General features: G+C 42.8%; 1 protein-coding gene across 4 annotated transcripts in view; it reads right to left on the bottom strand.

The window, feature by feature from the left end:
• TRIM55 (tripartite motif containing 55) overlaps nucleotides 1-15,421 on the bottom strand; it is a 39,454-nt gene that overhangs the window by 15,748 nt on the left and 8,285 nt on the right. For 2 of the 4 annotated variants that reach the window (XM_063326979.1, XM_063326976.1), the window contains exons 3-10: nucleotides 14,326-14,491; nucleotides 12,529-12,624; nucleotides 8,297-8,530; nucleotides 7,244-7,266; nucleotides 7,020-7,144; nucleotides 4,624-4,844; nucleotides 2,450-2,737; nucleotides 33-123 (exon numbers count right to left, since the gene is read on the bottom strand). In XM_063326979.1, the coding sequence (XP_063183049.1) occupies nucleotides 33-123; nucleotides 2,450-2,737; nucleotides 4,624-4,844; nucleotides 7,020-7,144; nucleotides 7,244-7,266; nucleotides 8,297-8,530; nucleotides 12,529-12,624; nucleotides 14,326-14,491 (1,244 nt within the window). The remainder of the gene's footprint in view (nucleotides 1-32; nucleotides 124-2,449; nucleotides 2,738-4,623; nucleotides 4,845-7,019; nucleotides 7,145-7,243; nucleotides 7,267-8,296; nucleotides 8,531-12,528; nucleotides 12,625-14,325; nucleotides 14,492-15,421) is intronic. The other 2 variants (XM_063326975.1, XM_063326978.1) reach the window with 2 other exon arrangements.

The following is a 15,421-nucleotide window of genomic DNA, read 5'->3' as shown; positions in this document are numbered from 1 at the left end:
GTTAGTTAATGGTAAAACAAAATATTTCCTACCCATGAAAGTACAAATCATGTATTGAATCAGTTTCCAAAGATGATGTAGTATGATAAGAAATGCCAAAATTGATATGCAGAATGCTAACTCCTGTGAGAAAATAAGAAGAGTGCTTCACCAGTGTTGTCACGACAAGAACTAGTCATTATCACTACGTTCAGCGAAAAAGCTCTGTTTCCACAGCACTTTTCCATTATATTCTTTTAATTGGAGGAAGGCAGTAAAAACAGTGGTGTGAGGAACAACAGCTGGGGTTTCAAAAAAATAAACAAATATGGCATTTCAGAGTGGGCTGTGTAAAAACCACATGCAGGAAAAAAACAAAGTTCAAGTTCACGAACTTAAAAATGATCACTGACACACGACAGAGGCCATTTTGCTTGTGACATAGACACATTTCAGCTCAGATCCACAAACCTGACCACGGCACCATCTCGCGGCATCACCCTTCCTAGATTGGTCACTCTGCCTTTTCTGTTCTTCATCACACCCTGCACCTTTCTGCTTCCTGAGATTTTCTATCCCTTCCTCTGTCTCCATTCCAGGGGCAACCCCATCCTCAGCTGCTTCTTCCTTCCCTCGTCCTCAGAGCCACGTGCTAATCTTCTCAACGTACGCCTTCTCCCAAAATGTCAGTGTCACTTGTAATCCGGGAAAATATCAGAATCCAGCGTCTCCAAATTCACACGCCAACAGGAACTGACATCTTTCCCATGCCCCTGTTTTTATTCCTGGTTACCCAAGGATGAAGAGAACCGGGTACCAGATTGCTGCTTCGCTGTGCCTGAAAACCACTGCCGCTGCTTTTCCCAGACAGTTGGCCACGTTAAACCTTAATTTCGCTCCTTTAATTCCTGCTGGTAAATTAGGAGCCAGGGAAGCAGACCACAGCCAGGCAAGCTCCCAGGGAATTTACCCAATAAGAATTTTACCTGCCTGCAGTGAAGTTTGGCTGCCGAGTCATTAATGGAACTGATACGGAGAAACAACAGCAATTAATTTCATGGTGAATTTACCTGCTTTTGCCAGCTTGGTTGAAATATACTTAAGAAGACAATATTATAGCTGATTTGGTAATTTTAAAATACTCTTTTGTTTATTTCACTCAAATATTCTCAAATCAAACCCTCTCAAATAACTACTGAAATTTGGGGATCAAATGTTGTTTTTGTTAAGACTGAAGTTAGCGAAGATCCTCCTACCAAATTCAAGTGTCACTGACTAAAGCCTCCAGCTAAAAGATAAATGCCCCTTTTATCATATCTGTATGAACTCCTTCTAACTTTTTGCTCGCCACATGATGGTTTATCATGGTAGGGCTGCTCATGTCTGCTGAATGGTCGACTCTAACTTTAAAGGAAACAGCATGAAATACTTACTACCCACTTGTGCTTTTTCACACACAGACACATAATCTCCTCTCATCACACTCATACAGGTAATGGCTTTGTTAAAACATACGGCTTAAGCCTGTAAATCAGGATGGTTTAATTTAGAGAGTGCTGCTCATGGGCTGGTAGCCAGGCGCTACAGCAGGAGCAGGTATAGCGTGCAAATGCTTCACACGCAGGTCCCTCAGCTCTGTTCCTTGGATATGTGACCCATGTGGAGTTTGTGCCCTTATGCAGAAGAAGGAACATCCAAATTCAGGTTATCCCAACTCTAACATTATCACTGTAAGGGAAACATCCTTCTGTACCCAACACATCAGTGTCTGTAATCCCACCATGCTGCTGGTAGCGTAATACAGAACTGAAATATTTTATCTTCATGCTCTTCTTTAATCAAGTCCCAATTATCCTTGGGGGGAACCCTCTTCAACAGATCTGAACCCAGGAAATCACACTGCTTACTGATAGGCAGTCAGACAGACAAGAAAGCTCCGGGTACTTGCATAGCTTTGTGTTCACACGGGGAAGCCGTACGCTGCAGGTGCAGCCACAGAGCTGCAGAAGGTAAAGCCAAGTAAGCCACAGCTGCTCTACCAGTGGTGGTAGGATGGCATGTGGTGTACACAGGCTTTCAACGGGTGACGAGAATGATCCCATGCACAGGATTTGTCTGCTATTAATGCATGCAAATATCTGATTGCGCAGAGGCATCGCCGGCCTCGTCAACAGCTCCTGAGCATGTGCGTGAGCAACTCGGATAACAGGCTCGCACAAGCGAGGTGCACTGGCAGTTAAGCACAAGCAACCATCGGCATGCTACTCTGCAGCTGAAAAGTCAGCCTGCCACACATTGGAACCATCTGTAAATCCAGTGGATTTGCTGAAATGACAATTTACATTGCTTCCATACGTCTGAAGTTATTCTTTAGCATGCAGAGGAAAATTAAGTCACATTTTCCTTAACAATTGCCGTTCCCGCCTTGCTGCGCGTCACAGCACTCTGGGGTGACTTCGGTAGCACTGACCTTGGACGTCGCTGCGGTGGCATTGCTTTCCTTACCACTCCCCGGTGCACTCGCCTCCATCACTTCTGCTGCCGGGGCTTCTGCCTTCTTTGCACTTGTTTCCAGAGAAACAGGAGGCCCTACTTTTCCCAACCCACTCACCGGGGTTGAGCTTGGACTGCTTGATTGTCGTGACTGAGCCTTATACCAGCTAGGGTAAAACAAGGGATCGATGGTTTCTGCTGTGGCCGTCACTTGAGTCTCAGACTCTGGGGTCTGTTGAGAACCACTTGGTGTCACAACCTCATCCTTAATCAGGACAGATAAAGAGAAGAACAAGCAGAGTGTACCACGTTACCTTCCTGCCGTAGCTACGTTGCTCTGCATGCCGTGTTTTTTACATCTCGCTGCAAAGAATAGATTTATCCTAATATATGGCTCAAAAGAATTACAATCAAAATGTGAAGCAAAAGCAACTATCATCTGAATAACATAGATATGGGAAAGAATATATGTTACCCAAAAACCAGAATAGGAGGGAAGGAGGAGGGATTGAAATCCCTGGGGAGGGTATGCTGACTGCAAAAGGAGTGAGCAAGTGGTTCCTTAATTCAGATAAACACCCAATTCAACCCTAAAGATATAAAATCTTCATAAGAGCCTCATGAATCGGTACCAGCCACGAATGACAGGTGTAGGTACCTTTGAAAGGCTTGTTGGGTTTTGGGTTAAGAACAACACATTTGCCAATGAATCTGTTGATATAAGCAGTCAGAATAAGAGGAATACAAAGACATTGGAGATAAACCTTTGCCCACCAGTCTTGCTATCAACGCTATAAGCCAAGCATGGTTGCCCTGCGAGGAAGAAGCACAGCCGACTGAACTGCATCTCTCTGCCTGCATCAAGCTTTCGGGGCTCACCCACGTGGTACCTGCTATCACCACAGCATTTCTGCTTTGCCTTTCTTACACCAGAAGGCAAAAGCTGAAATACAGGTATCCCACACCCTGCAACACCCACATGCCACGTCTGACCATCTCCTAATGGCATGTCACAATTGCTGCAACAGCACGCCGTACCTTTGCCATTTTAGCCTTAGAAGTGAGGGCCTTCATGTGAGTGTGCAGAATTACTTATGTCTAGGCTCTTGTTTGCATGAAAACCTACATCAGTTAGGCGACATAAGTTTAGTTAAGTCAGTGCAAATTCTCAAAAGACAAACTTTGGTTAAATCAATAAAGACTGCTTTAAGAGTATCTTCACACAACAGGTGCAAACTCACATATGTTTTTAAATCAAAGCAAGAATGAATCTATAGTATTTTTTTTCCCTTGGTTTATGTGGGGAGCTTGCTACAATCAAAGATTCTTTATGTGCTCTCTTCTTTTCACATGGCCTCCTCAAATATCTTCACAGCAGCCTTTACCCACTCAGCAACTTCATTGGGTAAATTGCATAAGGGGAGAATTTGCTAAGTTAATTGTATGCAAGGACAGCTAAACTAGCACATGACGTGTATTTTTTTATGTAGGTCTTTTAGAATATGTGGCAATTGTGGTCTCATTCTAATCGCATTCCTTAAGAAAAAGTGCTGGCCTAAATTATTCACACCCTGAATCTGTTTGCGGCTAGGTTGTAAGAGGCAGTTTCCTCTCCTGTTTGGTGTATGATATCCCTGCATCCACCTACACCATAACCTTAGGATGACCAGAGCAGAATGTAGCAAACGCTATTCACAGAAAACAGATTAGAAGCATGATTAAAAATTGGTGGTGGAAAGCTCACTAAACCCAGTGGGAATGCCAAATTCTCTTACTATAAATATTTTAACAACCATTTCATATATAATAGTTAGTCTGAGTTAGATCACAGCAAGCAGAACATCCTTTGTAATGCACTTAATTCCCCAACTGAATCTCTTTTACCTATATCTTATGTATCCCATATATATCTCAATTTATCTAGCAGCGTAAGTTTTTGCCTATCAAGTGATACATGCGCAGGTTGAGAGGACAGGGTACGGTTGTGTGTATGTGCACAAGGGCAATAAACAATTTTGCTCTCCAGTGCACCAACTCCCTTTGCGGTGCTCCTGACGTGCGGTGCCTACAGGCCACAGGGGAGTGATTTCTCTCTCTGCCAGGGCACACTCAGCATAGCTGGCAGGGCAGCAGGGCACAGGGGACACTCACCTGACCAGCCGGGGTGGTGGGCTGTGGCACTGGAGCAGGTTCGGCCGGGGACTCTCCTGCTGCGTTCTGCGGTTCAGGGTCCTGCTGAGGTGGCTGTGATGCTCTCTCAGCCCCTTCCTCCTCCACCTCTTCCTCCTCCTCCTCTCCTGATGACTCAGTGTGGACTTCATCCAAATCTTCACCATCCACCGTCTCGTCCTCTTCCTCTTCTCCCTCCTCCTCTGGTAGGACATGGGTAAAAGGACAGGACTGAGCACCATGTGAAGATGGCTATAGTCTTTATGTAATTAAAAAGCCATTTACAATTGCATGGCAAAGCTACTGATAATCTGCTGCCTGGCAGAGGATGCAGGCTGGGGAGAGGGCATTGGTGAGGAGCCTGCTCCCACCAGTCCAGACTGGGCACTGCCTTGGAGCTGCCAGCAGGCGCTTCGCAGCAGGAAGGACACCAAACACACACCATTGTTGGAATCTTAAGCTGGCCTTTTCCATGGGAAGAAGGACGGAAAGTCCTGCCAATGCAGTTATCCTCATGAGGGATGTGCAGCACGGCCCTGTACTTTTTGGGGAAAGGATACCTGGTCTGGCACAATCTGCCAGGAAAAAAGTCCCTCTTGCAATTTTAGGTATATGTTTGTTTTAAACACCATTGAAGCCATCATCATAAACCTTTACCAGGTCAGTGCTTTGCAGTACCTGACCAGAGGTTTGGGATACCAATTCCTGAAACCGGACTGTCAAACTTGGTCAAACCGTTGCTTTTGCATCATCTGACACATCCTGCTGTCAGCATTCGTGGCTCGGCTTGTTTCTAGAGGAAGCCCTCTAACAATGCATTTTCTTTTGCGTAATCAGACTATTCATCCTCACAAACACCGGATGTTGTTCAGAACCAGCCTAGCACTTCAGAGAAATAAACTTAGATGGGTGCGTTAACCCAAACTCCAAATTGGCTGCACATTTTGCACAGGTTATGGTTCTCCCTGATTACGTAGAAGGAATGTAGATCTCCAAATTAAGTAATGTCCTCATAGCGGAGAAATATTTCTGCAGACAAATACACTCCTATAAGCAGAATGCCGAATCTCTGCTTCCACGTCCCCTGGCCGCAGAGGGCTTCCTTGATTGTAGAGTAGGAGTTTCAAATGCAGGACTGAACTCCCGGTTGCCAAAGCCCTTACTAATGCCTTGTCCCCAGTAGGCGGGTGTCACGTTCCCCATCACATGGTGGGGAAGTGTGCCTGGAGCACGAGGTCACGATCTTGGCAGATGTACGTGCATGGCAGCGATGTGGCAGCTGTGGCTGATCACAGGGACGAACAGGGGCACAAGGCAGTGACTCTGGATTGTCCCTTCCAGGACAGATCCCTGGAGGTTCGTGGCCCTGCGAGATGGCACCTGCTGCTCTCCTGCTCACTGGTGCCACAGCTGCTGTCCCACTATACGGACCCCTGTGCCAAGTACCGCTTGTCCACGGGTCCCAACCTACAGGCCGCACGGCAGTCACCCACGGTCCCTCGCAGGGAGCAGCCACACACTCTGAAGTCAGTATAAGTTGTAGCAGGGAAGTAAGCGATGGGTAGCATCTGCATAAGACTTAATTGGGCTGATAAAGGTAAATGTAAATGCACTAGCAGAATCCAGTGCTAGCAAGAAAATTAGAGATATCCAGATGACTGTTACTGCTGCTTTTTAATAGGAGAGATCTGCTTATTTGAAACATTTATCTCCATTAACTTCTTGTGGCTTACTCTCTAAGGTAAAGCATAGATGAGCCCAGATTTCTGTCTACTTTGGTAAATAGAATAGAATAGAATTACGATGTCGCATTATTCTATAGATATATTAAGCATGTTTAGTCATGATGTCATGACAAATGACATGACACAAGATGTTTAAATGCATGAAAGATGATGGCAATTTTTGCTTCCCTCTGTAACTCTTTGCTCTTGAATTTCGATTATGTTTGTTACATTTCTCAATTATAAAAAAGACTTTAAAAAAGTATCTTTCTTAAGTACTTTTAGTAGTAAATATTCTGTTTCTTTAATGACTTCTTTGAATAGACAGGCCATACAAATATGGCATCTTTTAAAGAAAAAAGGACTTTACAGACTGAGATAAAAGCTTAATTTTGTGGTCCCTTCATACGAGGAGTTAGTAAAGGCCATGGGCTTAGGAAAATGTTGAGGCCACACAAAAGGTAAGATTAATGGTGTCAACAGGTTATGAGATTTTTTGACTGTGATGGATTTTTACTTTTGACTATAAAATGGTCTAGTTATACTTCGGGATGGAGAGAAATATCTGATTCAAGTTTTCCTACTCAGTATCATCATGTAAATTACACAGAGTTGCAATTTAAGAAAGAAATTTGGGTGAAATAAATATCATACCTCTGTCGAAATCAATTTCTCGTATTATCTTTTCTTCTCTACTGAGGTTCACTGTGAATTGGTTCATATTTTCATACCCATCCTCTATTTTTTCCATTTGAAATCCTTTAGATGCTTCAGTAATTCTAAAACAGAGAGATTGGTTATTGGCATTTGGATTTGCAGATAAATCTATAATTTGTAATTCGTTATAAAGATCAAGAGTCTCAAGTTCAAATACTTACTTTTGTAGCAATGTTTTGGCATTCTGTGAAAACAAAAAGGAAATAACTTCTTAAATTGTTCCACTTTTTCAGAGGTCTTATGCATTGAGATTTAATTCTTACACTGGCTGCTTCTAAACGCACTAATATGGATCTCATAAATGACAACCATGAGATCTATGAATGAGATCAAATTTGGGTGGTAATTAGTATACAGCTGAGTAAACCTTTTAGTTCATTGAAGACTTCTTAATTAAAATATGAATATGACGGGAAACACATACAACTTCTACAAAAATGAAATGGAAATATTTTTGCTCTTTGTGTGTGTGTGTGTTTGTGGTGAAAAGCAATTGTTCCGTTACCATCTTTAGTCGGAGTAACTGTATCTTTGGTTATCCATAAGGGCATACTTCTGGAGCCACAAAATTTTATTTGTCTGGAAAGAATATTGTACTCTTTGAAAGCAATTCTTTGATGAAAATAAGGTGCTTTTTTTTTCGTAGAAAACACCCTTCCAGCCTTTAATATAGAGGAACTGTAAACTTGCAGGACAGAAATTCTATACCCACCAATTCAGTGGACAAACTGCTAATTGTTTCCTAATCGGCTCTCCTAAGTTTATAGTAAGAAAACAGAAGAAAAAAAAAATGAAGTAAAGGCATAAAAATGTGACTTAGAACATAAATATTTATTCTTGCAAAGTTAATCAATCTGTCAATATGCAAATGAAACATAACTCACAGAAGTTCATATGCACGTATATTATATGTGGTGGGACAATAAAGATATGTTGGAAAATGTTAAAATTCCTGTTTCTTCTTTGGGGACCAGAAATTCATACACAGAATAGTATATTTTGGTGCAAATAGCAAATACTCACGTTCTTGGTTTGGATACTATTCACAAGACTAGTCATTTGTCTGTGCTGATGCAAGTGTTTAAAAAATGAGTTTGTATAAACATTCACTCAAAGATGACCAAACTCTGAATGTGCCTAAAATTGAGAAATGCTTAAATAGTATTGCGATAAACCCATCATTCTTTTTCTATCTCTATTTATAGACTCTATACCTGCAAAAACACAGCCATTTCTGGTTCTTCCATGAACTGGATTCCCGATTCAACCAGCTTCGACACAGCTTCCAAATGATCCGCGTACTTCTTCATCAGGGAGCGGACGTGTTCCAGTTTCTCCTCTTGGGTTCTAGTGATTATTTGTGTCATCTCATTTTTTCTTTCTTCCAGTACAGAATAGAGATAATCAAATTTTTCACATAGCTGCTCTTTCTGTCGTCTGCAGCATTCCTGTGAATCATTTGGTTTATGTTAAACTTGTTATGTTCTTAAAAGAGTTTCTATTTTTATAGTTACTTGGAAGCATTTTCATCAAAGAAATTCCTCTTTCTGAACAGTGCAAAGGATTCTGAATGACCCCAGAGACTTTTATAATTTTCAAAGTCCAAGCTATTGGAACTATAGTTTTAAAACTGTTCTCGAACTCTGAGTTTCAAGCCACTGAGAGCCCCCAAACAGGTTATTGTATAACTTGTCAGTCTGCTAAAAAGTTGTGCAAGGTATTTATGATGTCTGCAGCGATACATCAAAGTCTGCAGAAAAAGTCACCACCCCCCCACCCCCCCCCATATTAGCAGCTGGGTTCAATTTCATGAACAGAATGGTTTTTAAAGGAGCAATCATCTCAAATCAGCTCTGGAGAACTTTCTTCTTCTACCAGAGAACCTGGAACTGTCCTGGCTGGGCTTGATTTTCACATACGCCCTCTTAGACTCTATTTTGACAATAGGTGTCCTTTACATTCCATTTACTGTGCACTGAATGAGGTAGGGGTACCACAAAGAAAATGGTGTGTGACAAAAGCACAAAGACAAGAAGCAGGAATCAGTTGCAACCCTACCTTCAGGCACTGATTTTCACATTATTTTTTGCAACGCTTTTGTTGTCCTTCCAACCAGGCAACATAGCATATTTCACTGAGTAAGGAGGCTGGGTTTGATGACTGCTTTATTGAGCGCTCTCTAACAAGAACACACTGCACTTGCAAGGGAGGATTTATGGGGAGGAAATCAGAGACAGGTTATCTATAATGTCTGAGGTCTACCAAACAGAAGTACTTGAGTCATCTGTGTGCCCTGGGGCACCTGTGTAACCTTATTGTGATTATATCTGGTTGTGGATGGTGGTGATTATTTAAATCTCTTTCCTAGGAACTGAGGCTGAATCAATGCCTCGTCTTCCTCCCTTGAGGCATAAGGCAGAGATCCTGGCAGCACAGGATTATTAACAGTCCCACAGTACTTTGGGAAGTGATAAGACTGATTATTGATAGCACTTGGCCAGAGAGAATCCCACTTTTTTCTTGACTTTCAGCCATAACTCTTTCCTATGAATGGTGACAGTCTGCTCTGTATCATTCAAAGGAGAAAGCCATTTGAAGATGGACGTGTGGCCAAAAGTCACTGTCTAGGTTCAGGGGTGGGAAGTGAATACAGTTCTTGTTGCACTGTCCCAGGTATCCACCTCTGCTTCCCAATGAGGAAGACTAGGCTAAACAGGCGCTCCTAATTTAAAACTCCTTGTGGAGGGGCAGGCTATTCCTGCCCTTCTGGAGGTCCTTGCCACTTCCCAGAAATTCCTAAATTAGTGAATTATAGGGTGGGGATAAGAAAGCTTTCAAACCAAGTGAGCAATGGTTCCTGGGTGCCATTCTGTCGTTCAGACCTCAACTAATCTTCCTCTTCTCTTTCACTCCTCTCCTAGCTTTCTCCCAGTGTTTCCAGCCATTCTACTTGCTCCAGTCTCCTCTTTGGTTCAGTCCACAATGAACTCCTCTGAAATGTCACTCAGATCACTTGTTAAACAACCTTAATTTCAAGACAGGTGTGCGCTGCCTTGGCCATTTGACACAGGACAAGCGTTAGGGGAAGAAGAGCAAGAAAGTGACAGCAGGGTGCCCTGAGACGTCCTTCCCTATCTCTAAACTCGAATATATACTATTTCCTGCCAGCAGATATTACAGAGTTGTGAACCTCAAGAGAGTGCAAAACAGGTTCTTAACTGCAAATGCTGAAATATTTCCAAAATATTCTCTTTCTTTATAAAATGGTCCTATACGAAGTCTCTGCCTGATGGAATTACGCTAATCAGGTTCTGAGTAATGAAAAAGGTTAACAAATACATGACTTTCCATTCTAAAACGTTCTCAGCCTTTTTGTTTTTAATGCGTGGTTACAGGGGAAAAAAAAAGGAGTCCCTGCCACTGAACATGAGTTGCACTGCTTGTTCTGAAGTAGCTGTATTGACTGGCCTGCCCTATTAGCATTTGAAAGAAACACTGTAATTTTTGCTTCATTATTTGACTTCTATCGTTTACAGGGCTAAACTCTACTTAATTATTTGTTATTGTTTTCCAGTATTTAGTATTTTATATTCCCTTTTTTTTGTTTTCAGTATAATATGTGAATTCGGTCTACCTTTCAATCAGTCAAAGTCTATACAAGTATTAATCAGGTTTTTCTCTTTGTTTTTCTCTTTTTTAGGCTTGGAGAGGAGCAATAGCTAAAGATAGAACTGTAGACTATTTCTTGCTCCAGCTAAAAGGAAAATGATCATGTATTTTCTGCTAGAGCAGATATTTATTGCTCTCCGCAAAGTGTTAAGTAGAGAGAAGAGACAATCCTGGATTATAAGCATTATTTCCACGTGCTCCATAAATTTCCATTTAAGCTCCAGCTCCAGCTGTAGCTTTTCATCTTCAAGGACAAACTGATGTCAATTCAGACAAAGCTCTTGTATGGCAGGAAATGTGATTTGCTTGAAATGTAACATGGAAGTGCCAAGGTAAGATCTAAGATCTATTTTCTGCAATCTTTGACTTTAAAGGTGAAAAGCCTGTTAAAACATCTGAAGGTAAAATGGCTGCACTTTCTTTGGGCTTCGAGTTTAAAGGTTAGACTTTAAACTGAGTGGATGACTCTGAGGAAGCTAGTTTCAGAAACTGTTGTATTTATGAAGGTATTTTTAGCACAGTGTTTTCTCCATACTTCAGACTAGATGTTTGAAGTTTTGTTTCTGGTTCAGCTAGTTCAACTTAAATGAGTATAATCTTTTCCTTTTGTATCATTCAAATTTCTGCAGTTAACCTACTTGAAAGGCTTGTTTCTGTCTGCAAAGTCCTGATAGCAGCCAATTTCATCCTGATAGCAAGATGTGAAGGCTTCCTGACTACAAAGTTCTGATTGCTGCTAATGCGCTCCCTCATTTACTTGGGCTAACGGTTTTACGTTCTTTGAACCAAACCTGGACATTCTCCGTTCTTCTTTGCTCTGAGGAAATAGGAGCCTTGGGCAATCGTGTACATAGAGAGTGGTATCAATTTTTCATACCAATTAGAATCTATACGTCTTGGATTAACTTCTTTTTCTCCGCAGTTTCTCTTTTCTGCTCCAGCTCTGAAGGGTCAATATAATTCTAATTGGGCTGAGAGGGATGCAACTCCTTCACTAGATGCTTCATCAAACTCTGATCATAAAATCAATTCATATGAGCTCCTTTCAGCCTATTGCTCTGTGATGCTCAAATTGGTCAGAGCTGATATTTATATTTGCTTTGCCAGTGCAAGCTTCTCGGAGGAAATGAACACCACTTCTGCTATTGAACAACAGAAAACTAATTCCAGCTCTGTCAGAGCAAGACCTTTAACCAGAAAATCCAGACTTACAGTAAGAACCCAAACTCTTCCCTCCCATGAGCAACAAAACAAGGCGCCTTAAAGGACAACATAAGTATATTAAATAACTGCTTCTGCATAGCAGGCAAAGTAAGCAAAGACAGAGCTCACTGACATACCTGGGAACTGTGCTGCGGCTACACTGTGGCTGGGACTAAGGCTCTGCTCACGGGACCAGTCAGGCCTTAAACTAATCTTTTACAGCTTTAGCAGCTGATCTTAAGATCTCAAATGAACTGGGAGCTGATGGCATTTTGTTGGATCTGCTTTTAACTTCAGTGATATCCTATGCCACCGACAACGCTGACAAGACATGCTGATGTGGATTATCCTTACTCTTTGTCCTCAGCCACGTGGCCAATGTCAGAGGCAGGGCACCAACCACAACGTATCTTTAGTTGAGGCAGTACAGCTGACACTGTACAAAGCCACAGGTCATGGTTTAGCAAAATGATGTGGGAATGCATGTGGATAAAGTGAGGTCTATTAAAGAATGATCAGTTTAAAAGATGCGACTTCACACTGAAATATCCGCGTTTAAAGGGTTGGTACCTACCTCAACCGTCTTGCAGGTCTCCTCCAGCTGTGTGACTATCCCTTGCACTCTGTCATTGCTCCCCACCAGGACTGCAATGCCATCACTCAGCTCGGACTAGGCAGTAAAAGGAGAGCATGCGGTAGGGGGTTAGACACAATCACACTTCAGGGTGTCACATCTAACTGTGGGGAGCAGGGGACGAAGGAGTCATACCAGGGTATTAGCTCTTCTTTCCACCAGAACGGAGGAAAACTGGAGGTTTGCCTGCCCATAAGTTACCCACTAATACTTTGACATTTGTTTCCTTTCCCAAAACACTGCAAAAACATTGATATTTTGAAACTTTTCATGGAGGAGAAGATGCGATTTGGAAAGGAGGAAGCACTTTGTTCTAGGAGGCCCTTCTAGATGCTTTTGTCCGAAGTGCTGTGTGTTAACAGGCCCAAAATATTCCCTTTGGGTTTCCTGAGAGAAAAGTCTTTGTCTCTTGAAGGATTTTTTCGGCGTGGGGGGGATGTCTGGGTCTAGCCACACCACTGTGGTATTTCCTTGATGACTGGTAGCTCTTGACTCTGGAGAGAAGAGGTGGCCCATTGACCTGGAGGGATCAGGGTATTAGAAAGCCCCCGATGTAAGGGCAGTGGGGCTGGGGCAGTGGTGAGCGGGGAAGGGAGAAAAGGATGAGGAGAAGGTGAGGGCTGAGCCACTGGCACGAGGGAAATGAGTGGGAGAAGGGAATGGCCTGAGTGTGGGGAGGGGGATGACTGTGGGGTGTCTTTAGAAGAGGAGAGACAGAGAAGCTAGCCCCTAGGGAACTTGGTGAGGGTGCTGGGGAGGGCGAGGGGCCCTAGGCACACAGAGGTAGTAACAGAGGCAGCCGTGTCCATGGCCTCCACAGCTTTGTAAAGGATCCTTTGAAGCACGCATCCAGCAGCCTCCAGGTTACGCCTCCAGTCTCGGGCATCACAGCCCCTTTCTGCAGGCACGCTGGGAAAGAAACCACTGCTTGCAAATCTCCACACAAAAGGGAGTGATCAGGGACATGGATTCAGTCCAAGAAATTTCTCCCCCTTCTCCCTTCCTTTTTGATTGAAAAGCAGGTTTGTAGCTACTTTCCTGAAGCGGCTTCTCATTTGTAGTTTCCACACACAAGCATCTGTGTGACAAAGTTGGAGGCTGGGATTGCAAACTTGGCCTGTCTGATTGCTTGCCCCACTGGGGCCCTCCAGAAAAATGAGCTGTTTATCTCAGGAGGATAACCCAGTGAGTCAGGTTTTAAATTAATACTGTATTAAAAATAAACAAGTCTTGTACTGGTGACAGCAAGGGCAGAGGATGTTAGGTACATCCTGTGCTGCCAACTATTGAATATTCCTGCATTCACTTGCAGAAGGAGGTTTTTCACTTAACTTTTCTTAAAAATGGGATGCGTAAAGGCAAAAGTGCCTGATAGATAACTATTTGATTTGTAATGGTCTGCTCTCTTTCCAGTTCATGTGTCAGAAATCCCACTTGTATTTCTGATCTAAAAGCATTGACAAAGAGAGATTTGGAACCTCAGAAGAGGTATCCTCAGCTTCATATCAACTCACTGTCTAAAACGTTTACTCACTATACTAACAAAAATTGGGACACTCTCATAAATTTATTTTTCTGTGTTTCTAAGCAGTTCCTACAGATTTGTGTGAGCCTTTCACTCACACACAGGAATGGCAAAGGCCCCTTTGGAAAGTCCCAGGAAGCCCACGGGAATAATTCCCTGTCAATTGTCCTGTAAGTTGCTGGGAGGACTATGTGATGCAAAAAGATATTTACCTTCTGTCGCTGGTAAACGTTTGTGAGAGGAGCAACTTGACAGTCTTTGTGGGCACCAAAGACTTTGCACAAGGAGCAGGTGGGCATTTCACAGTTCAAACAATAGATATTAATTCTCTCATCTTCGTGCTCTTCGCACATGGGCTGGTCGCACTTCCTTTCGGGTCTGTGAAAGAAAACAAGTTTAAAGCAAGCTTGGTGGTCATGAGTTTCTGATGACAACACTTAGGGTATCAGCACGAAATAGGGTACATTTGTACAGCAGTGTCTGAGGCTGACCTGAATACGCAGCTGTAGACTTAAACCTGCCACACAGGATGACTAAATAGATGGTGGTACAGCTTAATGTCCTGACACAACAGGATGTGATGGCAATATAGGAACATGACTTCACATGGGGATTCCAGCTGGGAATGTGACTGAACCTTCGCTCATATTTAAAAATGTAAATAACCTCACTAAGACTGATCTCAGACTACTCACGTACTTTAATCAGCAAGTTATCCAATATCTGTCTGAAATATGAAACATATGTGATTCCTTTAGAGTTCATCATGCAAAATGTTGGTCACTTGGCCTTAACGCAGGAAAGTTCTTATTCAGGGGGCTAATTTGAAGTGAGAGTTGTAGGTATTGGTGGACCTTTGTGCTCTTAACTTTATATTTCTGCTGATGAGCTTTGTGAGACCCAGGTCAGGACTGTCAACATCAAACAGAACTGTGTCCGTATGGCCTTTACACTAGGCCAGGAACCAAAATAAGGTCTCACACAAATTAATTTTAGCTTGGTGGCAGGTGTCTAGCTTGTACAGTGTTGAACCTTTTAACAGTAGCTACTCAATTGCACCAGCCACCAAGGGCACGGGTTACACAAGAAGTGCCCCTCTCCTGTGCCAAGCCAGGAGCTGTCACCAGACTATAGCTCAGTCCTGATATTCTCTTCACTAAAATGATTTAGCCATATACACACAAGTCAACCCCTGCTATTTTAGTTGCAGCTTCCTCTAAGTGAGCCACTTAACTGACATTCCCAGTGCAAGTGAAAGCTCTGGTCCAGTCGGCGTGGGCAGGCTGATGCTTTTCTGAGCCCACGCTT

This window comes from Chroicocephalus ridibundus, chromosome 2 (genome assembly GCF_963924245.1).
Source record: "Chroicocephalus ridibundus chromosome 2, bChrRid1.1, whole genome shotgun sequence".
Lineage (NCBI taxonomy): Eukaryota > Metazoa > Chordata > Aves > Charadriiformes > Laridae > Chroicocephalus > Chroicocephalus ridibundus.
Note: the sequence above shows the minus strand (reverse complement) of the source record. Positions and strands in the feature narration are given on the sequence as shown.